The 20,255-nt window shown below is 47.8% G+C and overlaps 1 protein-coding gene across 2 annotated transcripts in view; it reads right to left on the bottom strand.

The window, feature by feature from the left end:
• Positions 1-6,646: 6,646 nt before the first annotated feature.
• Positions 6,647-20,255, bottom strand: part of LOC109922410 (discoidin domain-containing receptor 2-like) — a 61,819-nt gene continuing 48,210 nt past the window's right edge. The window contains exons 13-16 of one of the 2 annotated variants that reach the window (XM_048616734.1): positions 19,298-19,495; positions 16,885-17,119; positions 13,089-13,238; positions 6,647-11,442 (exon numbers count right to left, since the gene is read on the bottom strand). In XM_048616734.1, coding sequence (XP_048472691.1) covers positions 11,302-11,442; positions 13,089-13,238; positions 16,885-17,119; positions 19,298-19,495 — 724 coding nt within the window. In that variant the 3' untranslated portion in view covers positions 6,647-11,301. The remainder of the gene's footprint in view (positions 11,443-13,088; positions 13,239-16,884; positions 17,120-19,297; positions 19,496-20,255) is intronic. The other variant, XM_048616735.1, reaches the window with a different exon arrangement.

The raw sequence follows: 20,255 nt of genomic DNA, 5'->3' as shown, positions 1-20,255 counted from the left end.
TCACTCTCGATCCTGAAGGCATTTAGTGATATTGAGAAATGATGTGCCTGCAGCAACCACAGCAGTGATGGTTCTCCCCTATCTGCTCCGTGGCTCTACTCTATCCACTGTTTCTGTAACAGGGAATATCTTGCTGTAATCAGCAGTGGTTTTTGGGCCGTACCTCTCGAGCAGCAACATTTAACTCTTTGAGGGTTTCGAACGAGCTACTTTCACTTTTGAGAAGTTGATGGGAAGCCGTTTACCTGAGCTGCTTCAGCCTGTGGTGATTTGGGATAAGGGAGTTTCATGGTTTTGACCCAGCGACGCTGAAGGGGACCCTGCATGGGACAGTGTTCTCACGCGTCTGCTGCCCTTGTCCTTCCAGGTGATAGGGGTCACGGATTTGGAAGGTGCTGTCAAAGAAGTCTTGGCAAGTTGTGCATCTTGTGGATCCACACACACACTGTAGCCATTGTGTATGGTGGAGGGATTGAAGGCTTACAGTGTTGGATGGGATGCAGATTGAGCTTTGTCATGGGTGCTATCAAACTTGAAGAATGTTGAAGCTGCCATCCAGGCAAGTGGACAGTGTTACACTCCTGACTTGTGCCTGTAGATGGTAGACGGTGGCTCAGTGGTTAGCCCTGTTGCCTCACAGCACCAGGGCCCCAGGTTGGACTCCACTCTTGGGCGACTGTCTGGGTGGAGTTTGCACATTCTCCCCGTGTCTGCGTGGGTTTCCTCCAGGTGCTCCGGTTTCCTCCCACTGTCCAAAGATATGCAGGATAAGGAGGATTGGGCATACTCAATTGGTGTCCAGGGATGTGCAAGCTAGGTGGTTTAGCCATAGCTAACGCGGGGTTATGGAGATAGGGTGTGGAGCTGGGTCTCGGTGGGATACCCTTCAAAAGGGTCAGTGCAGACCCAATGGCCTATATCTGCACTGTAGGGATTCTGTACTGGCTGAAGGATTCCTAGCCTCTCAGCTACTCTGTAACCATTGTATTTATACAGCAAGTCTGGATATGTGCAATTTCACCAACACTCAAGATTCACACTCAGCAATACTTGATTGGTACCACATCCACAAGCATCAACTCCCTCCACCACCAATGCTCAGCAGTGTGTACCATCTACAAGGCGCACTGCAGAAATTCACCAAAGATCCTCAGACAGCACCTTCCAAACACATGAACACCTCCATCTAGAAGGACCAGGGCAGCAGATACATGGGAACACCACCACTTGCAAGATCCCCTTCAAACCACTTCCTATCCTGACTTGGAAATATATCGCAGTTCCTTCACCATCACTGGGTCAAAATCCTGGAATTCCCTCCCTAATCGCATTGTGAGGCATCCCACAGCAGGGATACTGCAGCAATTCAAGAAGGCAGCTCATCATCATCTTCTCAAGGGCACCAATGGACAGGCAATAAATGCTGGTCCAGCTGGTGACACCCATATCCCATAAGTAAATGAATAAATTGAAAGATGGTGCATTAAATTGACATAGTGGGGTTCTATTCCGCTTGGGAACCCTGCAGCCCAATGATGTCAATGTGGACTTCACAAGCTTCAAAATCTCCCCTCCCCCTACTGCATCCCAAAACCAGCCCAGCTTGTCCCCACCTCCCTAACCTGTCCTTTCTCCCACCTATCCCCTCCTCCCACCTCAGGCCCCACACCCACCTCCTACCTACCAGCCTCATCCCTGCCTCCTTGACCTGTCCGTCTTCCCTGGACTGACCAACCCTCACCCTAACTCCCCACCTACACTCACCTTTACTGGCTCCATCCCCGCCTCCTTGACCTGTCCGTCTCCTCTCCACCCATCTGTTCCTTTATCCATCTTCCATCTGCCTCCCCCTCTCTCTCTATTTATTTCAGAATCCCCTTCCCCTCCCCTATTTCTGAAGAAGGGTCCAGACCCAAAACATCAGCTTTCCTGCTCCTCTGATGCTGCTTGGTCTACTGTGTTCATCCAGTTCCACGCTGTGTTATCTCGCATTAAATTGACACTCTTCCAGAAAGTCAGGGTCATTCTTGTGGACTGAGTTCTACAGAGCGGCCACCCAATCTGCATTTGGGCTCACTACTTTTAGAACGCCTAAATTGTGGAAACAGGCCATTCGGCCCAACAAGTCCACAACAGCCCTCAGAGCATCCCACCTACTACCATCCCCCTATAACCCACCTAACCGACACATCCCTGAACACTATGGGGCAATTTCGCACGGCCAATCCACCTAGCCTGCGCATCTTTGTGGACTGTGGGAGGTGACCCACGCAGATATGGGGAGAATGTGCAAACTCCACACAGACATTCGCCCGAGGGTGGCATCGAACCTGGGTCCCTGGCGCCGTGAGGCAGCAGTGCTGACCACTGTGCCACCGTACCGCCCCGGGGGGGGCGCTGCATTGAGTCAGATGACCTTTGACCTCAAAGTACTACATTGGACTTGAAGCATTAAATCTCTTTCTGTCTCCACAGGCTCCACCAGGCCTGTGGGCGTTTTTCCAGCACCTCGTTTTCGTTTCAGACAGCCATGTTTTTTGGAGAAGTTGTGACTACTGCCCTTGAGAAGGCCAAAGAGGAGATGCGTTGGAAGATTTCAGAGCCGTCGACGTGTGTGGACATAGAGCACATGACGAAATTCCTCCCACTCATAAGATAATCAAGAATGAGGGTAGTTTGCAAAAGAAGCAAATGTGACTCCAGCCAAAACATTTTCACGCAGCAAGCAACTAGGATTTGGAATCCCCTACCCGGACCCCGGTGGGTTCGGGTTTAATCAAAGCATTTAAGGGTGGGGGCAGCATTAGATGATTATTTAAATGGAGAAAATATGTAGGGTTATGAGGAGAAGGCAGGAGAACAGCACTAGGTCATGACGTTCATTTGGAGAGCTGGTACAGGCACAACAGGCCGAATGGCCTCATACTGCACCAGGTCTGTTCACTACCAAGCATCTTAATTGAAGGTTCAGCAAGTGAGATGAGACTTCTCAAGTTTTGACTTCAAGGACCAACTCTCTTTTTGACATATTGAAAGGGGAAAATACCTTCTGGGTGATGGTACAGGACAGGATTATCCAAATAGATTGGCTCCATTGCTTTCTGCACCCCCTAAGACTGCAACTTTTTCCCCCTTTCCTGAGTATTTATCTACAGTCCTTCAGTAAGTTATTATTCATAGAATCTCCCTTTGGCCCATTGAGTCCACACTGGCCCTCCACAGAGTGGCATACCTACTCAACCCTCTCCCTGTAACACTGCATTTTCCATGGCTAACCTGCACATCCCTGGCTGGCAATTTCTTACAGCCAAGCCACTTAACCTGCTTATGTTTGGACTGTGGGAGGAAACCCACGCAGACATAGGGAGAATATGCAAACTCCACACAGACAGTCACCTGAGGATGAAATTGAACATGGGTCCCTGGTGCTGTGAGGCAGCAGTGCTAACCACTGAGCCACTGAGCGACTGTGCCACCCCAGTGAGTCTGCTTCCTCTCAGGCAGCATATTCTATATCACAACAGCTCACTGAGTCAAAGTAAAACTACGCTCATCACCCCTCTGGGTCTTTGTCTGATTATATTGCCTCTCATCCCCTCTGGTTACTTACCAACTTGATACTCTTGAGAACTCTTCCTAACTTTGAGGGGACCCTTCACAAATGTTTCCTGTACTTTCTCGGCTCGTGGACCAACTATCTGCAGTTTCTCCAATCTCAGTATTATTATTGAAATAAATCGAGTACACTCAGAACCACACTTTGTGTATTCTTTAGAAATGAGGGCTGCTTTCTTTTTAATTAAAATAAATGTGGTAGCAGGAGATGATGTTTTGAACTTTTCTCTCCCAACATTGTCGCATTACCCAGGCTCTGCATGACTAAACTCTTTGTTCGTTGTGTGTATGTTTCATCATCAGATTTGAATTTTGAATTGCTATGTTTTAAACGTATCTACATATACATAGGCAAAGTTGCATGGAGATATGCAAAAGAATGAAAAACAGTAGGCGATAACATACGTGAACAAACCAGTTGATCCTTTCAGAACAAACTTGAGTAGGACCTCGCCCCTCAAAGACCTGCTACTTTGCTCTGAGAAATGAAAAAAAAATGATTTCGAAAGAATCAACTTGTGTGGAGAATAAGATCATTAGGAAACAGGAGCGTGCGTGCACACACACACAGACACAGACACACACAGACACAGACACACACACACACACACTCTTGTGGGTTAAAAATCTAACTCAGCCTTAAATATTTTCAATTACCCAGCCCTCACTGAGGGCTAAGGTCGTGAATTGCAATGAAAGCCTCTGAGAGAAGAAATTCCTACATATCTTTGCCTACAATGAGACACCCTCATCACAAAACTGAGTCCCCTGAGTTCTTCAATGCAGGAAACTACCCTCTCGGCACTTTTTAAAAAAATTCATTAACAGGATGAGGGCGTTGCTGGCCAGGCAGTATTTATTGCCTATCCCCAAAAACACCCAGAGGGCAGTAGTGAGTCAACCCAAATTGCTGTGGTTCTGGAGTCACATGTAGACCAGGTAAAGTTAGCAGTTTCCTTTCCAAAAGGACATTCGTGAACCAGATGGGTTTTTCCAACAATGGTCATCATTAGACTCTTAATTCCAGATTTTAAAAAAAATTGAATTCAAATTTCACCATCTGCCGTGGCAGGATTCAAACCTAGGTCCCCCGAACGTTGGGGTTTCTGGATTAACAGCCCTGCAATAATACCACTAGGCCATCGCCTCCCAGCTACTTATCAGAATCTCATCAGTTCCAGCAAGAGCATCGTTCTCATTACTCTCCACTCCAAACAGTACAGGCCCAGACTGTTAAATCATTCCTCCAAAGGTGACCCCTTCATCCCAGAAAAATAACCTAATGAACATTCTCCCAATCCCTCCTTGAGAAGAAACCAAAATTGCACAGAGAACTGCCAATGCCCTGGAAGAGTGCAGCAAGACTTCTCGACTTTTACATTCCATTCCCTGTGCACTGAAAGTACACATCTTATTTGGTTTTCTCATTACTTGTTCTAGCTGCCGATAGCGTTTGGTAATTCATGTACCATCTATACAACTACTGCTCTTGTGGTGAGATCCACATCTGGCCCACTCCCTGGGAGATTAAGATAGATATTCATTTGGCAAAAGGATGTTAAAGCCCTGGACAAAGGGAAAAGGCAATTTACTAGAATGATACCAGGAATTGAGGGGGTTTTAGATGCGAGGTAAGATCAGAGAGTTTGGGGTTTATTCTCCTTGGAACACAGAAGATTGAGAGGTGACCTTAATGAGGTGTTCAAAATTATAAACAATTTTAACTGAATAAAGAACAATATTCCATTTCCGCTGTTTGGTTTCGTCAGTAATTAGGGGGGCACCATTTCAAGCTTGTCAGCAAGAGAGCTGGGGGAGAGATTACTAGAAACTTCTTTACTCAGAGTAGGATTTGGAACATGCTGCGTAGGAGACGGATCCCATAGGAGGTTTCAAAAGAGAGCTGGATATATATTTGAAAGTGATGAATTTACAGGGCTATGGAGATAGGGCTGGACAATGGAACTAGCTGGGTAGCTCTTTCGGGAGCCAAATAGCTTCCTTTGTGCTGAAAAATTCTCTAATTCCATTCTAGGTAGTGCTCTGGGATGGCTTGGGAACATAAAATGCCCTTTGTAAATGCTTGCACAAACATACATAGAATCATAGAACCCCACAGTGTGGAAGCAGGCCATTCGACCCATCGAATCCATATTGACCCTCCGAGGGGCATCCCACCCAGACCCAAACCCTAACCTTATCCATGTAACCCTGCATTTCCCATGGTTAATCCATCTAATCTACACATCCCTCGACCCTATAGGACAATTTAGCATGGCCAGTCCACTTAGCCTGCACAACTTTGGACTGTAGGAGGAAACCGGAGCACCCATGCACACACAGGAGGAAATAGAGGAAGAAGGACAGGAGGAAGCTTGTGTGCAGCCTAGACACCAGAACGGACCTAAATAAAGCTCCATTTTGAAGCCCAGAACAGAACTTGACAGCGTAACATCTTGGATCTGTGATCCTAGTGCCACCACAGATCTATTTATGATGGTCTCATTGCCTTACTGTTGAGGTCCAAAAAGATGGAAGACTGATTTGTGCTGACAATTGACTGTGACACTTGCGAGCAATTGAAAAGAAAGACTTGCATCTATGCAGCACTCTCAAGACCTCAAGAAAACCCCAGAGTGCTTTACAGCCAATGAAGTCCTTTCGAGCTTAGTCACTGTTGTAAAAATGTCAGAGACAGTCAAATTGCAGAGCAAACTCGCGCAGACAGAAATGCGACAATTAGTCTGTTCTCTCCACCACGTTTATCGAGGGGGTCAGCGTTGGATCAACTCTCCTGTGGCTCTTCAAAATAGCGGCGCGGGATCTTTCCCGTTCACCTGCGACGGCGGGCAATGGTATGACTTGGACATCCTATCCAGCAGATGGCAATACTGCCCCGGGGATTGTTAGCTGACATGTTTGCACCCAATGTCTGGCGGAGAATGGGGCTTGACCCTTGGACTTCGAGGCAGGAGTGTTCCACACTTGCTCTGGAGAAAGGAACGGTAATAACACTGTCTCGACACATCTCTTCTTTTCAACAATCAAAGGAAAGTTTATTACAAACACCTAGAAAAATGCAAGCATGAATAGGATCTACAGAGAAGCTCCAAAGTGATTTCGTTATATATTACCTTAAAAATCTCTTTGTAAAATATGTACACATCCTCAACAATAATCCAGTACAGTTTGAATCCAGCGTAAGACCAAAGAGAAGGATTCTCCATCGACATCTCACAATAACCAACATTTGTTAAAAACACCCACACGCTACACAAATATTTACTCACCGCCAATAATTTTTAACATCTGGATTACCAGCTACTCTTTTACATGATTTAAGAACACTTCAACCATGTTCCTAGCTTCCAGCTCAAATGCCTAATGTTTAACTTGATCAGTAGTTGAGTTCACAGACAGCCCTATACTTGTCAGAAAGCCAAGAGTAAGGACTGAGGGTCCCAAACTTTAGGAACCGCCAAGTGTTATTATAAGCAGGGGAAAGATCTAAAGGACTGCATTTACATGAGAAAGATGGCGAAAGCATTGATATGCACAAGGCTGCACCAACCTGGCCAAGGTAGAAGGGTTTTTAAGTGTCTCCCAACCAGTACTTTGTATCAGTAGCCTCTCCAGTTCCCTTGTATGTCCCGCCCTGCCTGAACAGCCACTGGGGTAAACACAGGGAGAAATCTGTAAAATAGGGGAACATAGGAACTTGAAGAGGCCATTCAGCATCTTTCTTTACTCCCGCGCCCCCCCCCGCCCCCCGACACACACACACACACCACCCCACCACTTCCCCAATCCCATTCATGGCTGGTACACATTTGGACTTCAGCTACTATGCTGGGCTCCACTTGTCCTGTCTCAACGAAAATCACTCACTGAGATTCAAACACCGCCTGTGATCCTGAATGGCACCAATTGCAAGATTGTGTCTCCCTAGTCCAGGATCCCCTCTCTGACTCCGTGCTACCAACCCCTTTCAAAATTCCAAAGGGCCCGAAATAAACCACCCCTTAAACCATCTGCATCCCTAATATGAAGCCGTAGTTTACAGATCTTGGGGCGGGACAAACCGGATTCCATCTCGCTCCCACGAGGTTATCACTGCTCCCTGTCGGAGCCCTGAAGCTAAATGGCTGTGCTTGTGAAATCGGCTCCCAATTCAGATCCGAGGATAAGGGCATTACAATAGGGGCATTTAAGGGACTTTTAGATGAGCACATGAATATGCAAGCAATGGAGGGATACGAACCAAGGTCAGGCAGAAGGGATTAGCTTAATTTGGCATCACGTTTGAAACAACACCGAAGGGCCCCGTTCCTGTGCTGTACTGTTGTACGTTCTACAATTGGACAGCTCCTCTTCTGATTCCAGACCAGTGCAGATAGCCAGGAAGCAGAGGAAGACACAGGGCCTTTTGATAGGTAGTTATGGCAGCGAGGTTAGTTTTAAAATGCTCCATGGGTCGAACGGCTTCTTTCTCTTTCGTAATCTGTTCGCCCGAGGGACGTGGAAGTTACTGGCGAGGGGACGGCTTATTGCTCGTCCGTGTCTGCCCGTTTTGGGAAGTCGGTGACAAATCCGAGAGCCATTTCAGATGGTGGTTAAAAAGACAACCACATCTGGGCGGGTCTGGACTCACGGAGGCCAGACCAGGGTAAACGCAGCAGATTTCCTTCCCTAGAGTGAACCGGGGTGATGGCAGATGCTAAAAGACTGAAAAATAAAGACACACGCACAAAAAAAAAGTGCTGGAGAAACTCAGCGGGTCTGGTAGGATATGTGGAGAGAGAGAGAGAAAAACAGAGTTCATGAGGCTGAAGAAGTCACCCCGGACTCGAAACATCAACTGTTTCTGTCTCTCCACAGACGCTGCCAGACCTTCCACTTTCTGTTTTAATCGCGGTGTTGCAAAAATCGGGGGTGTTTGGTTGTCACCAAGACACAATCTCGCGTTTTAATTCAGATTTATTTTGTGAACTGTATTCAAATTCGCAACCTGCCACTTGTGTCATTAAACCAGCCTTCTGGAATGACTAGTAATCTGTAAGCAATTGCGTCCTAAACCTTTGCTGTGGGCCTCACATTATCCCACAATGAAGTATCGCAGGACGTTGGAGACAGCCAAGGGATTTCTACTTAAAGCACCTTTTCGCTGGCATCGGTTTTGTCAGCAATTCTTCACAGAGAACAGCATCATTGCTCCTGACAAGTAGGAAGAGTTTATGGGCCAAATGCTGGCAAACGGGACGAGATTAATTTCAGATATCTGGTCGGCACGGATGAGTTGAAAGGGTCTGTCTCCGTGCTGTACAGCTCCAACAGGGAGGGTCCTTATGCAAACAATACAGATATACTCCTGCTAAAATGATTTGATGGTATTTGGTGGATCCCAGCCCTCAGTCAAGCAGGAATAAGCCTGTTGGCCACGCTGATATAAACGAAAGTGCAGGGAGAGGAAGGCAAGACAAGTGTCTATCTCAATGGTGTGTGTTCATGGCCTAGAGGCTGCAGTTGATGGGAATGAGGCAGGAGGGAAATCAAAGGGCATTGCAGAAGTGGTGAACGTGGTGGAGGGGTGGGCCGATTGGACAGAGCGGCCTGTGACCCCGCTGCTCAGAGTCATGTCTGAGAGGCGAGCAAAGCAGGAAAACCAGAAAGGCTCTGGGGTGGGGTGGGGAGGGGAAAGAAACCGGAAAAGGGGCGCAACCGGTGGGAATCCCAACTGCAACCGCCACCCCTGCAAACCTTCTAGCCAAGGCAATGAATGGTCATCTCAACCCGAGACACTTGGGTTGGAAAATCCACGAATCGGCGGAGAGCAAAACTGATCGGGTGATGGGAGCGGCTTGGCGGCCGATCCCATGGATTCATGAATCCCACTCCCCTATAACTCCTGATTGGATCCTCTACGCGGTAGGAAATGGCCCATGAAACCAACGATGGTGTCCAGTGTTTCGTTTCATTTCAGGCTGCCCAGTGTTATTTCCATCGTCGGTCAGGCCACAGCCTGGGAAGTTGGTGGTGGTGTTTGGGGGGGGGTGGGGTGTGCGGTTGGTACAGGGATGTGGATATCAAGACAGTTTAAGCACTGGAGTAGCGGAGACAATGCTACAAAAACAATTCACAATTCCAAAAGTCCTGTGGTTGCCTTCCGCAAGCAGTAGTCGGATGTTTGATCAGTAGTTAGTCTACGCCTATCTGTTCACCTTCAACACAGGAGCCAGCCCTCTCAGTAGTTTGGTAGCTCTAAACAATGTGGTTAGGCCACCTCCTGTTAAAGGTAAACCTTGCAACAGTGTACCAAATCTAACCTTAACCCCCAGCTCTTCACTGTTGCAGTCTGCTGGCCATTTGGAGGAGGCGGGGGGGAGGTGGGGGTTGGCATATTGTCAGATCTCACTCCTGTGCCTCCCATACCCAAAGCAATCATGACCTAACAGCTGGGAAAATAAATCACCAATATAGCTCACAGTACATTATTTTTTTTTGTGCATCAAATGAAACCATGACCGAAGCAGTTGTCGGAAGACTGATTATAGACATTTCTCCCCTTGGCTCAAATGCTACCAGTGAGTCCCATCACCATGTGACGATTGGAAGAGTCAGCTGATTAAAGAATCGTACCAATCGTTTTAACAGCAAGTGTCTTGGCTCATATGAGGCAGCGGTCAGGTCATTTTACAGTAGTCCAGTGTTGGCCGAAAAATCCAGGCTGCAGGAACTCCCATCTTCCATCAGCGATGGGGAATAAAAACAAAAATCACTTCAGTAGTTGTGTGTCTAGTTAAAGTGGGCTCACAACGCAGGTAATCCTTAAAAGGAGTCGCAGTTACAATCCGACTGTTTATTCCACTTGTGATTGTAGATAATAAAATGTTCTGTCCCTCTCTCTCTCTCTCTCTCATTCTGATATGCACATACATATGCACACATATCTTTAATTCCCCATTCATTGAGTTTGAATGCTTGACTGATCCATCCCACTAAGAAATGCACCCACATATGGGCACATGCGACAGTACCATCTCCTTCTCCGATGGCCACTCGTGGTTTAGAAGTCAAGAAATAAAATTCCACATCACAGTTACACGACATGTTCGGGACTCCAGACAGGTGAGATGACAGTACGGTAATGTACCACCGAGGGGTTCGGTGTGAAGTTGAGATGAAACGTGTTATTGGCTGCGAAGAAAGAGAGAGAGAGAGAGATGCTCTGGGGTCTCTTCACCCAGTCTTCAAATTCCAGTGTTTTCCAAGAACCAACTTGCAATAACTTCTCTCATTACTTGCCCGACCTTTCGCTCCAGAGGATAACCCTGCAAGAGGTTTCCGCCAAGTCAAGTTCAGCAGAGTAGTGGGGAAGGGAGGTGGGGAGGGGGGGAGGTGGTCAGCGGATCCGAGTCGGTGATTCCGGAAGGGTGTGGCGGCCTTTCAGCTTTGGGAAGCAGCGCCCAGTGGTCATGAAGGTAGGAATCGGCTTGCACTCAAGCTCCGTCTGGACATCAACTTCAGAATGACAGAGAAGTGATCTGCAAGCGCCAGAGAACACCCCCTGCCTCCCCCCCCCCCCCCCCCCCCACCAAATAAACGAAAAGTCCGGCAAAGTTGTTGGCTTCGGCACCCCAACACGGTCCCAACTTGGTCAGCGCCAGGGATTGCGTCTTTCCTGCACCCTTACACCACGTTCGCAGCGTTGTCCGTGAGGAATTGGTGGATCTGCTGAAAGGTCGGCCGGTGTTTCGAGTCCCGGCACCAGCACTGGACCATGACGTGGTAGAGAGCCTGCGGGCACACTGGCGGGCAAGGGAGATACACCTGCAGGAACACAAGTCGCAGAGTGAGATCGTTCAGGCAGGAGGAGATGGGGAGCGTTTCCTCGGGAAAGATGGGGGTGGGGGGTCCGAATGAAAGCCTGGCAGGAGATTTTCCGAACCATGGGTGGCCCCGGGCTGATCATAATTGGGAAAAATTCTGTTCCCGCCACTTTTGGGGGAAAGAGAAAGGAAAGGCGAGGGGAGGGGGTCACAGATTTAAACTGCAAGTAAAGCAGGGGGAAAAATGCCCCTTTCCATTGGGTGAGTGGTTAGGGTATGGAATGCTCTGCAAGGAAATGGGGGGTAAGGCAGGTTCAAATGAGGCTTTGAAGATGGGCGTTGGATGGTTACATGGATTGAAATGGCACAGTGAGATACAGGAACAGGACAGAAGGTTGGCACTAGGGGCTAAAATCGGTGCAGACATGAAGGGCTGAATGGCCTCCTTCTGCCCGGTTACAATTCTGTGGTTAACCCCATCCTCAAATCAGGGAGGTTGGGGGCACAGGGGAAAAGTGGACCTTTCTTTCTTCTTCTTTATTCTTTGAGTTGCCCAAGTCTCATTGCCCACTGAACCAAGTGGCTTGCTAGGGCCACTTCAGAAGGCCAGTTAAGATTTGGGTCTGGAGTCAAAATGTAGGCCAGACCAGGTGAGGATGGCAAATTCCCTTCCCTGAAGGATATCAGATGGATTTTGACCATCGATGATAGTTAACATAAAAACACACGCCACCATTTTGCTGAACTGTGTCGCAGGCTACGGAGATCAAACGGCTTATTCATGCATCTATTTCCTACGCTTTTGGGGCATTTGAACATTCGAGTTGCAAGAGGAAAAGGGGGTGCTGCACAATTCCATCCACACAGATATGGAGCCATCTTTGAGAGGCCAAGAACTCACCTCCAATTTCCTCCAACTCAAGACAATCCAGCCCCAGAGTCAGGTTTCCAACACCCCCTGGGCCACTTTTGCAGCTCAGATGGTCAGGTGTAAAGTAACCCTGGTGGTCTTTCCTGCCATAGGCCAGACCAGGTAAGGATGGCAGTTTCCTTCCCTAAAGGACATTAGTGAACCAGGTGGGTTTTTCCTGACCATCGACAATGGATTCATGGTCAGCATTAGACTCTTAATTCCAGATTTTTATTGAATTCAAATTCTATTGTCTACTGTGGCGGAGATTTGAATCTGGGTCCCCCGAACATTAACCGGATCTCTGGATTAAGAGCCCAGTGAAATAGGCCATCGGCTCCAGCAATGCCTGTATATCCACCCTTCGTTAAGGACCAAAACTCATGATATTCTAGGTGTGGTCTAACTGGCACAGTTTCGGTGAAACTTCCCCACTTTTATTCTCCCACTTGGATATGTGCACGAGCAGTAAAAGTTTGGGGAGATTCGGCTCAGGAGCAGGCAGGTGGGACTAGTTTAGTTTGGGATTACGTTCGGAATGGACTGGTTGGACTGGAAGGTCCGTTTCGTATGACTCTAATAAGGTGGGGTGAAGTAGGGCGAGAGGAGGTGCGGATCCTAAATGTAATGATTCCACGCGACGGCAGAATAGGTTTCGAGGGATTGCGTGGACCTTCGCTCCCCCGCCCCCCCACTCCACAGCTGCCCGCCCCAAAATCCTTCGCTTCCCTGTTAACCTGTTTGCCTTGCTCCCGGAAGAACTCGCCAGCGTTTTCAATGACCAGCTCGTCCGTCAGATGGTAGTAAGGCTGCTCCTTGCATAGCATCAGGATCTCCCACAAAGTGACACCGAAGGCCCAGACGTCGCTGCCCGTGGTGAACTTTCCCTGGAGAGGTCGGGGAGGAGAAGGGGGAATCGTAAGTGGAACATGAGCAACTCCATCGATAGCACTGCACCTGGTAGTATAGTGGACACTAAAGGAGGTTATCTCAGATTACCAAGAGATCTCGATCAATTGGGTCAATGGGCTGAGGGGTGGCAGATGGAGTTTAACTTAGATAAGTACATTTTGGTAAAACAAACAAAGACAAGACTTATACAATTAAACTTGGGCCTTGGGTAGTGTTGTAGAACAGGTAGTGTTCTAGGGGTTCAGGTGCATAATTCTTTGAAGTTAGCATCTCATGTAATGGTTAAGAAGGCATTTAGCACACTTGCCTTTATTGCTCAGACATTTGAGTATAGGAGTTGGGACGTTATATTGAGGTTATACAGGACATTGATGAGGCCTCTTCTGGAATACTGTGTCCAGTTTGGGTCTCCCTGCTACAGGAAGGATATTATTAAGCTGGAGAGGATTGGAAATTGGACAGGAGTTACAAATCTCCAAAACCTACTGGCTGATTTGTCTTCAGCTTCACACCATTGATATCCCACCCAAAAGATCCATTTATTATTAACACCTTTCCTGTCTTGGCATGTTAGCAATGCTGGCAAGTTGTCCATCCCTTGACAAGAGGGTGGAAAACTATCTTTTCAAAATGCAGATCCAGCTGCAGGGCTTCTGGCTATATTTTTTTGAAACCACTCTATATCTGCACTTGTCAGATTTCTCTTGGGAAAGTTACATGGTTTGTTTTTTTATTCATTCATATGATGAGGGCATCACTGGCTAGGCCAGCATTTATTGCTTGTCCCTAATTGCCCCAGAGGGCAGTTAAGAGTCAACCACATTGCTGTGGGTCTGGAGTCACATGTAGGCCAGACCAGGTACGGATGGCAGTTTCCTTCCCTAGATGGGAGGGATTTGTGGTTGTCATTCAGAATCCTACTTCCAGGATTTTTATCAGATTCAAATTCTACCAGCTGCTGTGGTGGGATTCGAACCCGGGTCCCCAGAACATTACCTGGCTCTCTGGATTAACAGTCCAGAGATAATACCACTAGGTCATTGCCTCCCCATCTCCCAATACTGAGCTTAAAAGAAGACTAGAAGATTCATCTTACACTCGTCAGAGTGAAGGAGCAAGAAGCAGACTTGAGGAAAGCGAAAGCATTGAGAAGAGGGTGCTGATTGGTTGGACCATCATTAGCATGGAGAAATGTGACCTGACAATCTTAATTCTCAGACCAGGCGGATAGATTTAGATTAGAAACAGAGAAAACAGGAGTGGGAGTAGGCCAATTGGTCTCTCGAGCCTGTTCCGCTATTCGAGACGATCATGGGTGATCATCCGACTCAGTACCCTGTCCTCGCTTTCTTCAGCCTGAATGATTAACTCCCCTTTGAACACATTCAATGCTTGGCCTCAACTAGGCTCCACAGGCCCCCCCACTCTCTGGGTGAAGACATTTTTCCTCATCTCAGTCAAAAATGGTCTACCCAGTATCCTTAGACCGTGACCCCTGGTTCTGGACTCCCCCAGGTCATCGAGAACATTCTTTCTGCATTCACCCTGTCTATTCCTGTTAGAATTTTATAGGTTTCTGTGAGATCATACCCTCATTCTTATAAACTCGGGTGAATATAGTCCTCACTGATCCAATCTCACTTCACACATCAGTCCTGCCATCCCAGGAATCAGTCTGGTAAACGTTTGTTGCAATCCCTCCATCGTCAGAACGTCTGTCCTCAGATAAGGGAACCAAAACTGCACACAATATTCCAGGGGTGGTCTCACTCAGGTTGTACACAATTGCAGCAAGACATCCCTGCTCCTGTACTCAAATCCTCTTACTATGAAGGTCAACGTACCACTTACCTTCTTCACCGCCTGCTGTACCTTAAAATGCTTACTTTCAGCGACTGGTCTACAGGGACACCCAGGACGCACTGCACCTCCCATTTTTCCCAATCTATCTTTGCTCAGACAATAACCTGCCTTCCTGACTTTGTTTACTCACTTTATACTTCATCTGCCATGCGTTTGCCCACTCACTCAGCACATTCAAAGTACACTGAAGCATCTCTCCATCCTTGTCGCCCTCCCACCTGCAACCTTGGAGATATTACATTTAGTTCCCTCATCTAAATAGGATGGATCAAGGTGTTGCCATATGGACTTGGCTTGAACTTTAGTGCATTTCAAATTATTTAATGAATTTACTGAAAATCGTTTGTTAAATAATCCAGACTGTACTAAGAGTTACAGTGGAAACCGATTGAAAATCATCAGCTGGGCCAGCAGTGTGATGTAGTCAAATGTGCTAGAGCCTACATATATAAATATTCAAGGCTGGCTTGCTTTGGGAAAAGGAATTTGTACATAAATGGCACCTTTTCCAAAAAAAGAAGAAACTCTGCTGTGACCCCATGCAATGTCCTCACCAATCAGAACTGCCTGGTCTGAGAATTAAGATTGACAGTTAACTGTTCTTGCTGCATCTCCATGCAAATTATGGCCCAACTATTGGGATGTTACACTGAGGTTGTACAGGATGTTGGTGAGGCCTCTTCTGGGGTACTGTGTCCAGTTCTGGTCACCCTGTTACAGGAAGGATATTATTAAGCTGGAGAGGGCTCAGAAGAAATTTACCAGGATGTTGCCGGGAATGGAGGGTATGAATTGTAAGGAGCGTAGGAGGTTGAGAGGTGACCTTACGGAGGTTTATAAAATCACGAGGGGTACGTGTAAGGTGAATGGCAGGTGTCCTTTCCCTAAGGAGGGGATCTTCAAGACAAGGGGGAAATATTTTTAAGGCGAGAGGAGAAAAATTTAAAAAAGACATGAAGGGCAATTTTTTTTTAAACACAGAGAGTGGTTCGTGCGTGGAATGAACTTCCACAGAAAGGGGTGGATGAGGGTGCGGTTACAACGTTTAAAAGACATTTGGATAAGTACATGATAGGAAAGGTTCGGATGGAGGTGTGCCAGGTGGGACGAGTTTAGTTTGGGATTATGGTCGGCACGGACTAAAGGGTCTGCTTCCGTGCTGTTTGATTCGAAAACTTAACCAGCACGCTCCTCTCACATTGTGTGAACTGGTGTCTTTTATTTGAAGTCTTGCACCCTAGTTTTGGCATTTAAAAGAAAAGCTTCTGGTATCCTTTTGACAATGTTAAAGTTAGGTCTGGTATTTACTAGCGTGAGGACTTTTTTGTGTTAGTGATACGAATACCATTCATGCCATGCTAATCAACCTCTAACGCCTCGAACAGGAACGACTTAAATTCTTCTCTCTCATTCCAAAGATGCAACGAGAGGGCAATTTTTCTTTTCACTCTGATCTTTCTCTTACTCCATTTCCTTTGGAGCCCCTTTTTGTCCTTTCCCCCACCCCCGCTCTCTTTCTCAATCCGATTTTCTTTCTCCTTCACTCCATCTTTCACCCAATTTGACTCTAACTCTGATAACAGGGTTGGGGGGAGGGGTTGGCGCGTTCCGCCAACATTGCAATGAATTCCGTCGGTTTTGCAGAGGACACAGGAATTGCTTCACCTCCCCCCTCCCCTGCCCCACCCACAACGTTCTACGTCTCGACTGAACGCTGGGAAATACAGGGCAGCCCAGTCAATCTCGCCAGGCACTCACCAGCAGGATGCTCTCCCAGGCCATCCAGCGAATGGGGAGCACGGCCCGGCCCTGGATCCTGTAGTAGTCGCCGGAGTACAGGTTGCGGCTCATTCCGAAGTCAGCGATCTTGATGGTGTAGTTTTCGCCAACCAGGCAGTTGCGGGTCGCCAGGTCACGGTGCACAAAGTTCATGGAGGCCAGGTACTTCATTCCTGAGGCTATCTGACTGGCCAGGTGTATCAGGCTGGGGTAACTGAGGGGACAGAAAGAGGACAGAGACGGTGAACCTCGTTCGACAGGGCAGCAAACGCTGTCGAACTGAAAAGTTGGGACGGTGTGTTAGAACACGTCAGCTGCTTGCTCAGGCCCAGCGCTGTGTACATTTCCAGTTTCCGCATTGTAAACGTTGACAAGAGGCAGCGAATCTCGTTATTTTATATGACGGACAGGGCCCCCTTTTAAAAAAAGTTGTTCAGGGGATCGTCATCATAGAATCCTTACAATGTGGAAACAGGCCCTTCGGCCCAACAAGTCTACACCGACACACAGAGCATCCCACCCAGACCCATCCCCCAAATCTGCACATCCCTGAACACTATGGGCAATTTAACATGACCAATCCACCCTAACCTGCACATCTTTGGACTGTGGGAGGAAACCGGAGCACCCGGAGGAAACCCATGCAGACACAGAGAGAACGTGTGGCACGGTGGCTCAGTGGTTAGCACTGCTGCCTCACAGCGCCAGGGACCTGGGTTCGATTCCACCCTCAGGCGACTGTCTGTGTGGAGTTTGCACATTCTCCCCGTGTCTGCGTGGGTTTCCTCTGGGTGCTTCCTTTGGTAAATCGGCAAATGGCCTGTTGACCAAGCTTTGTCCCGGATGGTGTCAAGCTTCTTAAGTGTTGTTGGGGCTGCACTCATCCAGGCAAGTGGGGAGTATTCCATCACACTCCTGACTTGTGCCTTGTAGATGGTGGACAGGCTCTGGGGAGTCAGGAGGTGAGTTACTCCCTACAATATGCCTTGTAGTCACAGTACCATGGTAATCCATCCAAACTGTCTTTCATCAAAGCTGAGTTTTTGATAAGACAAGGGAGTCCAGGGTTGGAGGGATGCATACAGATAAGTGGTGTCCAGACTACAGCTAGATCGGCCATGATCTAGCACCCCCTTTGGAAATGTACCCCTTATTTTATATGTTCGTTCAAAGTTCTGACACTAAAATGCATCACCTCACACTTCCTCGTATTGAACCTCATCTGCCCATCTACTAAACAAAGGTTCTAATAGCAGTGCCGAGGGAACTCCATTTCAAACCTTCTTCCAACATCCAATGACCTTTGCTCTCTGTTACCTATTACTCAGCTAATTTTGTGCTCCTGTTGCTACGGCCTCGTGTATTCTACAGAATATCAGCTTCCTCACAAGTCTGTTGGACGGCAGTGTATCTATATTGTCGGGAAATCCAATGTGTACATCAACTGCATTATCCTCATCAACCTTTCTGTCAGCTGCTTGAAAACACATTTTCCCTTTCAGAAATCCATGCTGGCTTTTCGGGAGTCAACACACCTCTTTCCATGTGACTACAAATTTTATCCCGAATAATTGCTTCCAGGAGCTCCTCACCCCCGCCCCCACTGTAGTTAAATTGACTGCTCTACAGTTGTTGAGTTTACCCTGACACAATTTTGCTTTTGAGCAAAGGCCTGATTTTGCAATCCTCCAGTCTTCTGGCACCTCCCTTGAGTCTAACGAAGACTGAAAGATTATGCAGTTTTCACTCTGCACTTCCTTCAAAAGATCCGTGTCCAGGAACCTCCTCCAGCACAGAAGACATCTGAAGGGAAGCGGGTAAGTTTGGGATGTAGGAGTGAATACTTGGGGGCTGCATGCCCCCGGTAACGTAAGAATGAAGAGCAGCAGGGCCATTCAGCCCCTCAAGTCTGCTCTGCCATTCAATATGGTCATGACTGATCTCATCTCGGCCTCAGCTCCACTTTCCTGCCCGCTCCCCATACCTCTTCAATCTACTACTAATTAAAAACCTGTCTATCCCCTCCATAAATTTATCCAGTGCCCACTGCACTCTGGGCTGGTGAATTCCACAGACTTGTGACCGCTTGAGAGAAGTAATTCCTCCGTTTTCGGTCTGCCGCCTCTTAGCTATGACCTCTTGTTCAAGATTGACCTACCTCCGCCCCTACGTCTACTTTGTCAAACCCCTTTCACATCTGATGTATACCTCAGTTGGATCGCCTTTCATTCCTCTAGCGAGAGTAGGCCTCAATCCCTCCTCAGTCTCTGGAATTAGTCACCTGGACCTTCTCTGAACTGAGTCCAGTGCGATTACATCCCACCTCAGTAAAGATGAGGCTGCCTGCAGTGACTGTGTGCTCGCTTCTCCCCCTTGCCCCTTTCGGTCTAACCTGATGGTGGGAATGTCGGTTGTACTTGTGGTCTTTTCCTCCAGCTCATGGTTGGCTAGGAATTGATTGAGATCTCCGTTCTCCATGTACTCTGTGATCATACAGAGTGGATCATCGCGCACGCACACACCCAGCAGCCGGATAATGTTGGGATCCTTCAGCCGAGACATGATCTTCACTTCCTTCAAGAAGTCGTTCCTGCGGACATCAAGGAAATGGTCAAACTACTTGGCCTAGGAGCTCCATCGTTAATAGTCGCCTTTACACCAGACCCAACATTTAATGGCACAGTCACAATTCCAGCAAACTCAGTAGCTCTCAAGGTGTTCAGAACGGGGGTAGGCAGATACTGAAACACAAAGGGAGACATAGGACAGGAGACTAAAGGGCAGGCAATAAAATGCTGACCCAGCCCATGTGCTGTGAATAAACTAAAGAGAAAAGGTCAGATTTCAGGAGCGTCTTACCGGAGAAGAGAGAGGTTGAGAGAGGCAATTGCAGAGTCTAGACCTAGCCAGTGGATGGAATGGGTCGAGGGGTCCAGAATTAAAGGGGTTGCAGATATCCCGGGGGTTTTGGAGCTGCAGGAGGAGACTGGGAGGCTAGAGTAGACTTTGAGAAATGAAGGATTTGAATTTTAAAGTCTAGTCATTGGGAGCCAGTACAGGACTGTGGGTGGAGTGGGAGTCTGGGGGTGGGGAAGGTGATGGGTGAATGGGACTCAATGGAAGTTAGCTCCTGGGTGCCAAAGAATTTTGAATGAGCTCGGGAAATCAGAGGTTGGAAAGCGAGATGATGGCAGTCCTGGTGAGCGAGAGTATATGGGGTTGGGGAAAGCTGGATGATGGCAGTCCTGGTGAATGAGAGAATATGGGGTTGGGGAAAGCTGGATGATGGCAGTCCTGGTGAGTGAGAGAATATGGGGTTGGGGAAAGCTGGATGATGGCAGTCCTGGTGA

The sequence above is a fragment of the Rhincodon typus genome, chromosome 35, assembly GCF_021869965.1.
Source record: "Rhincodon typus isolate 14 chromosome 35, sRhiTyp1.1, whole genome shotgun sequence".
Taxonomy (NCBI): Eukaryota; Metazoa; Chordata; class Chondrichthyes; order Orectolobiformes; family Rhincodontidae; genus Rhincodon; species Rhincodon typus.
The sequence above is the reverse complement of the archived record's forward strand: the minus strand, read 5'-3'. Positions and strand labels throughout refer to the sequence as shown.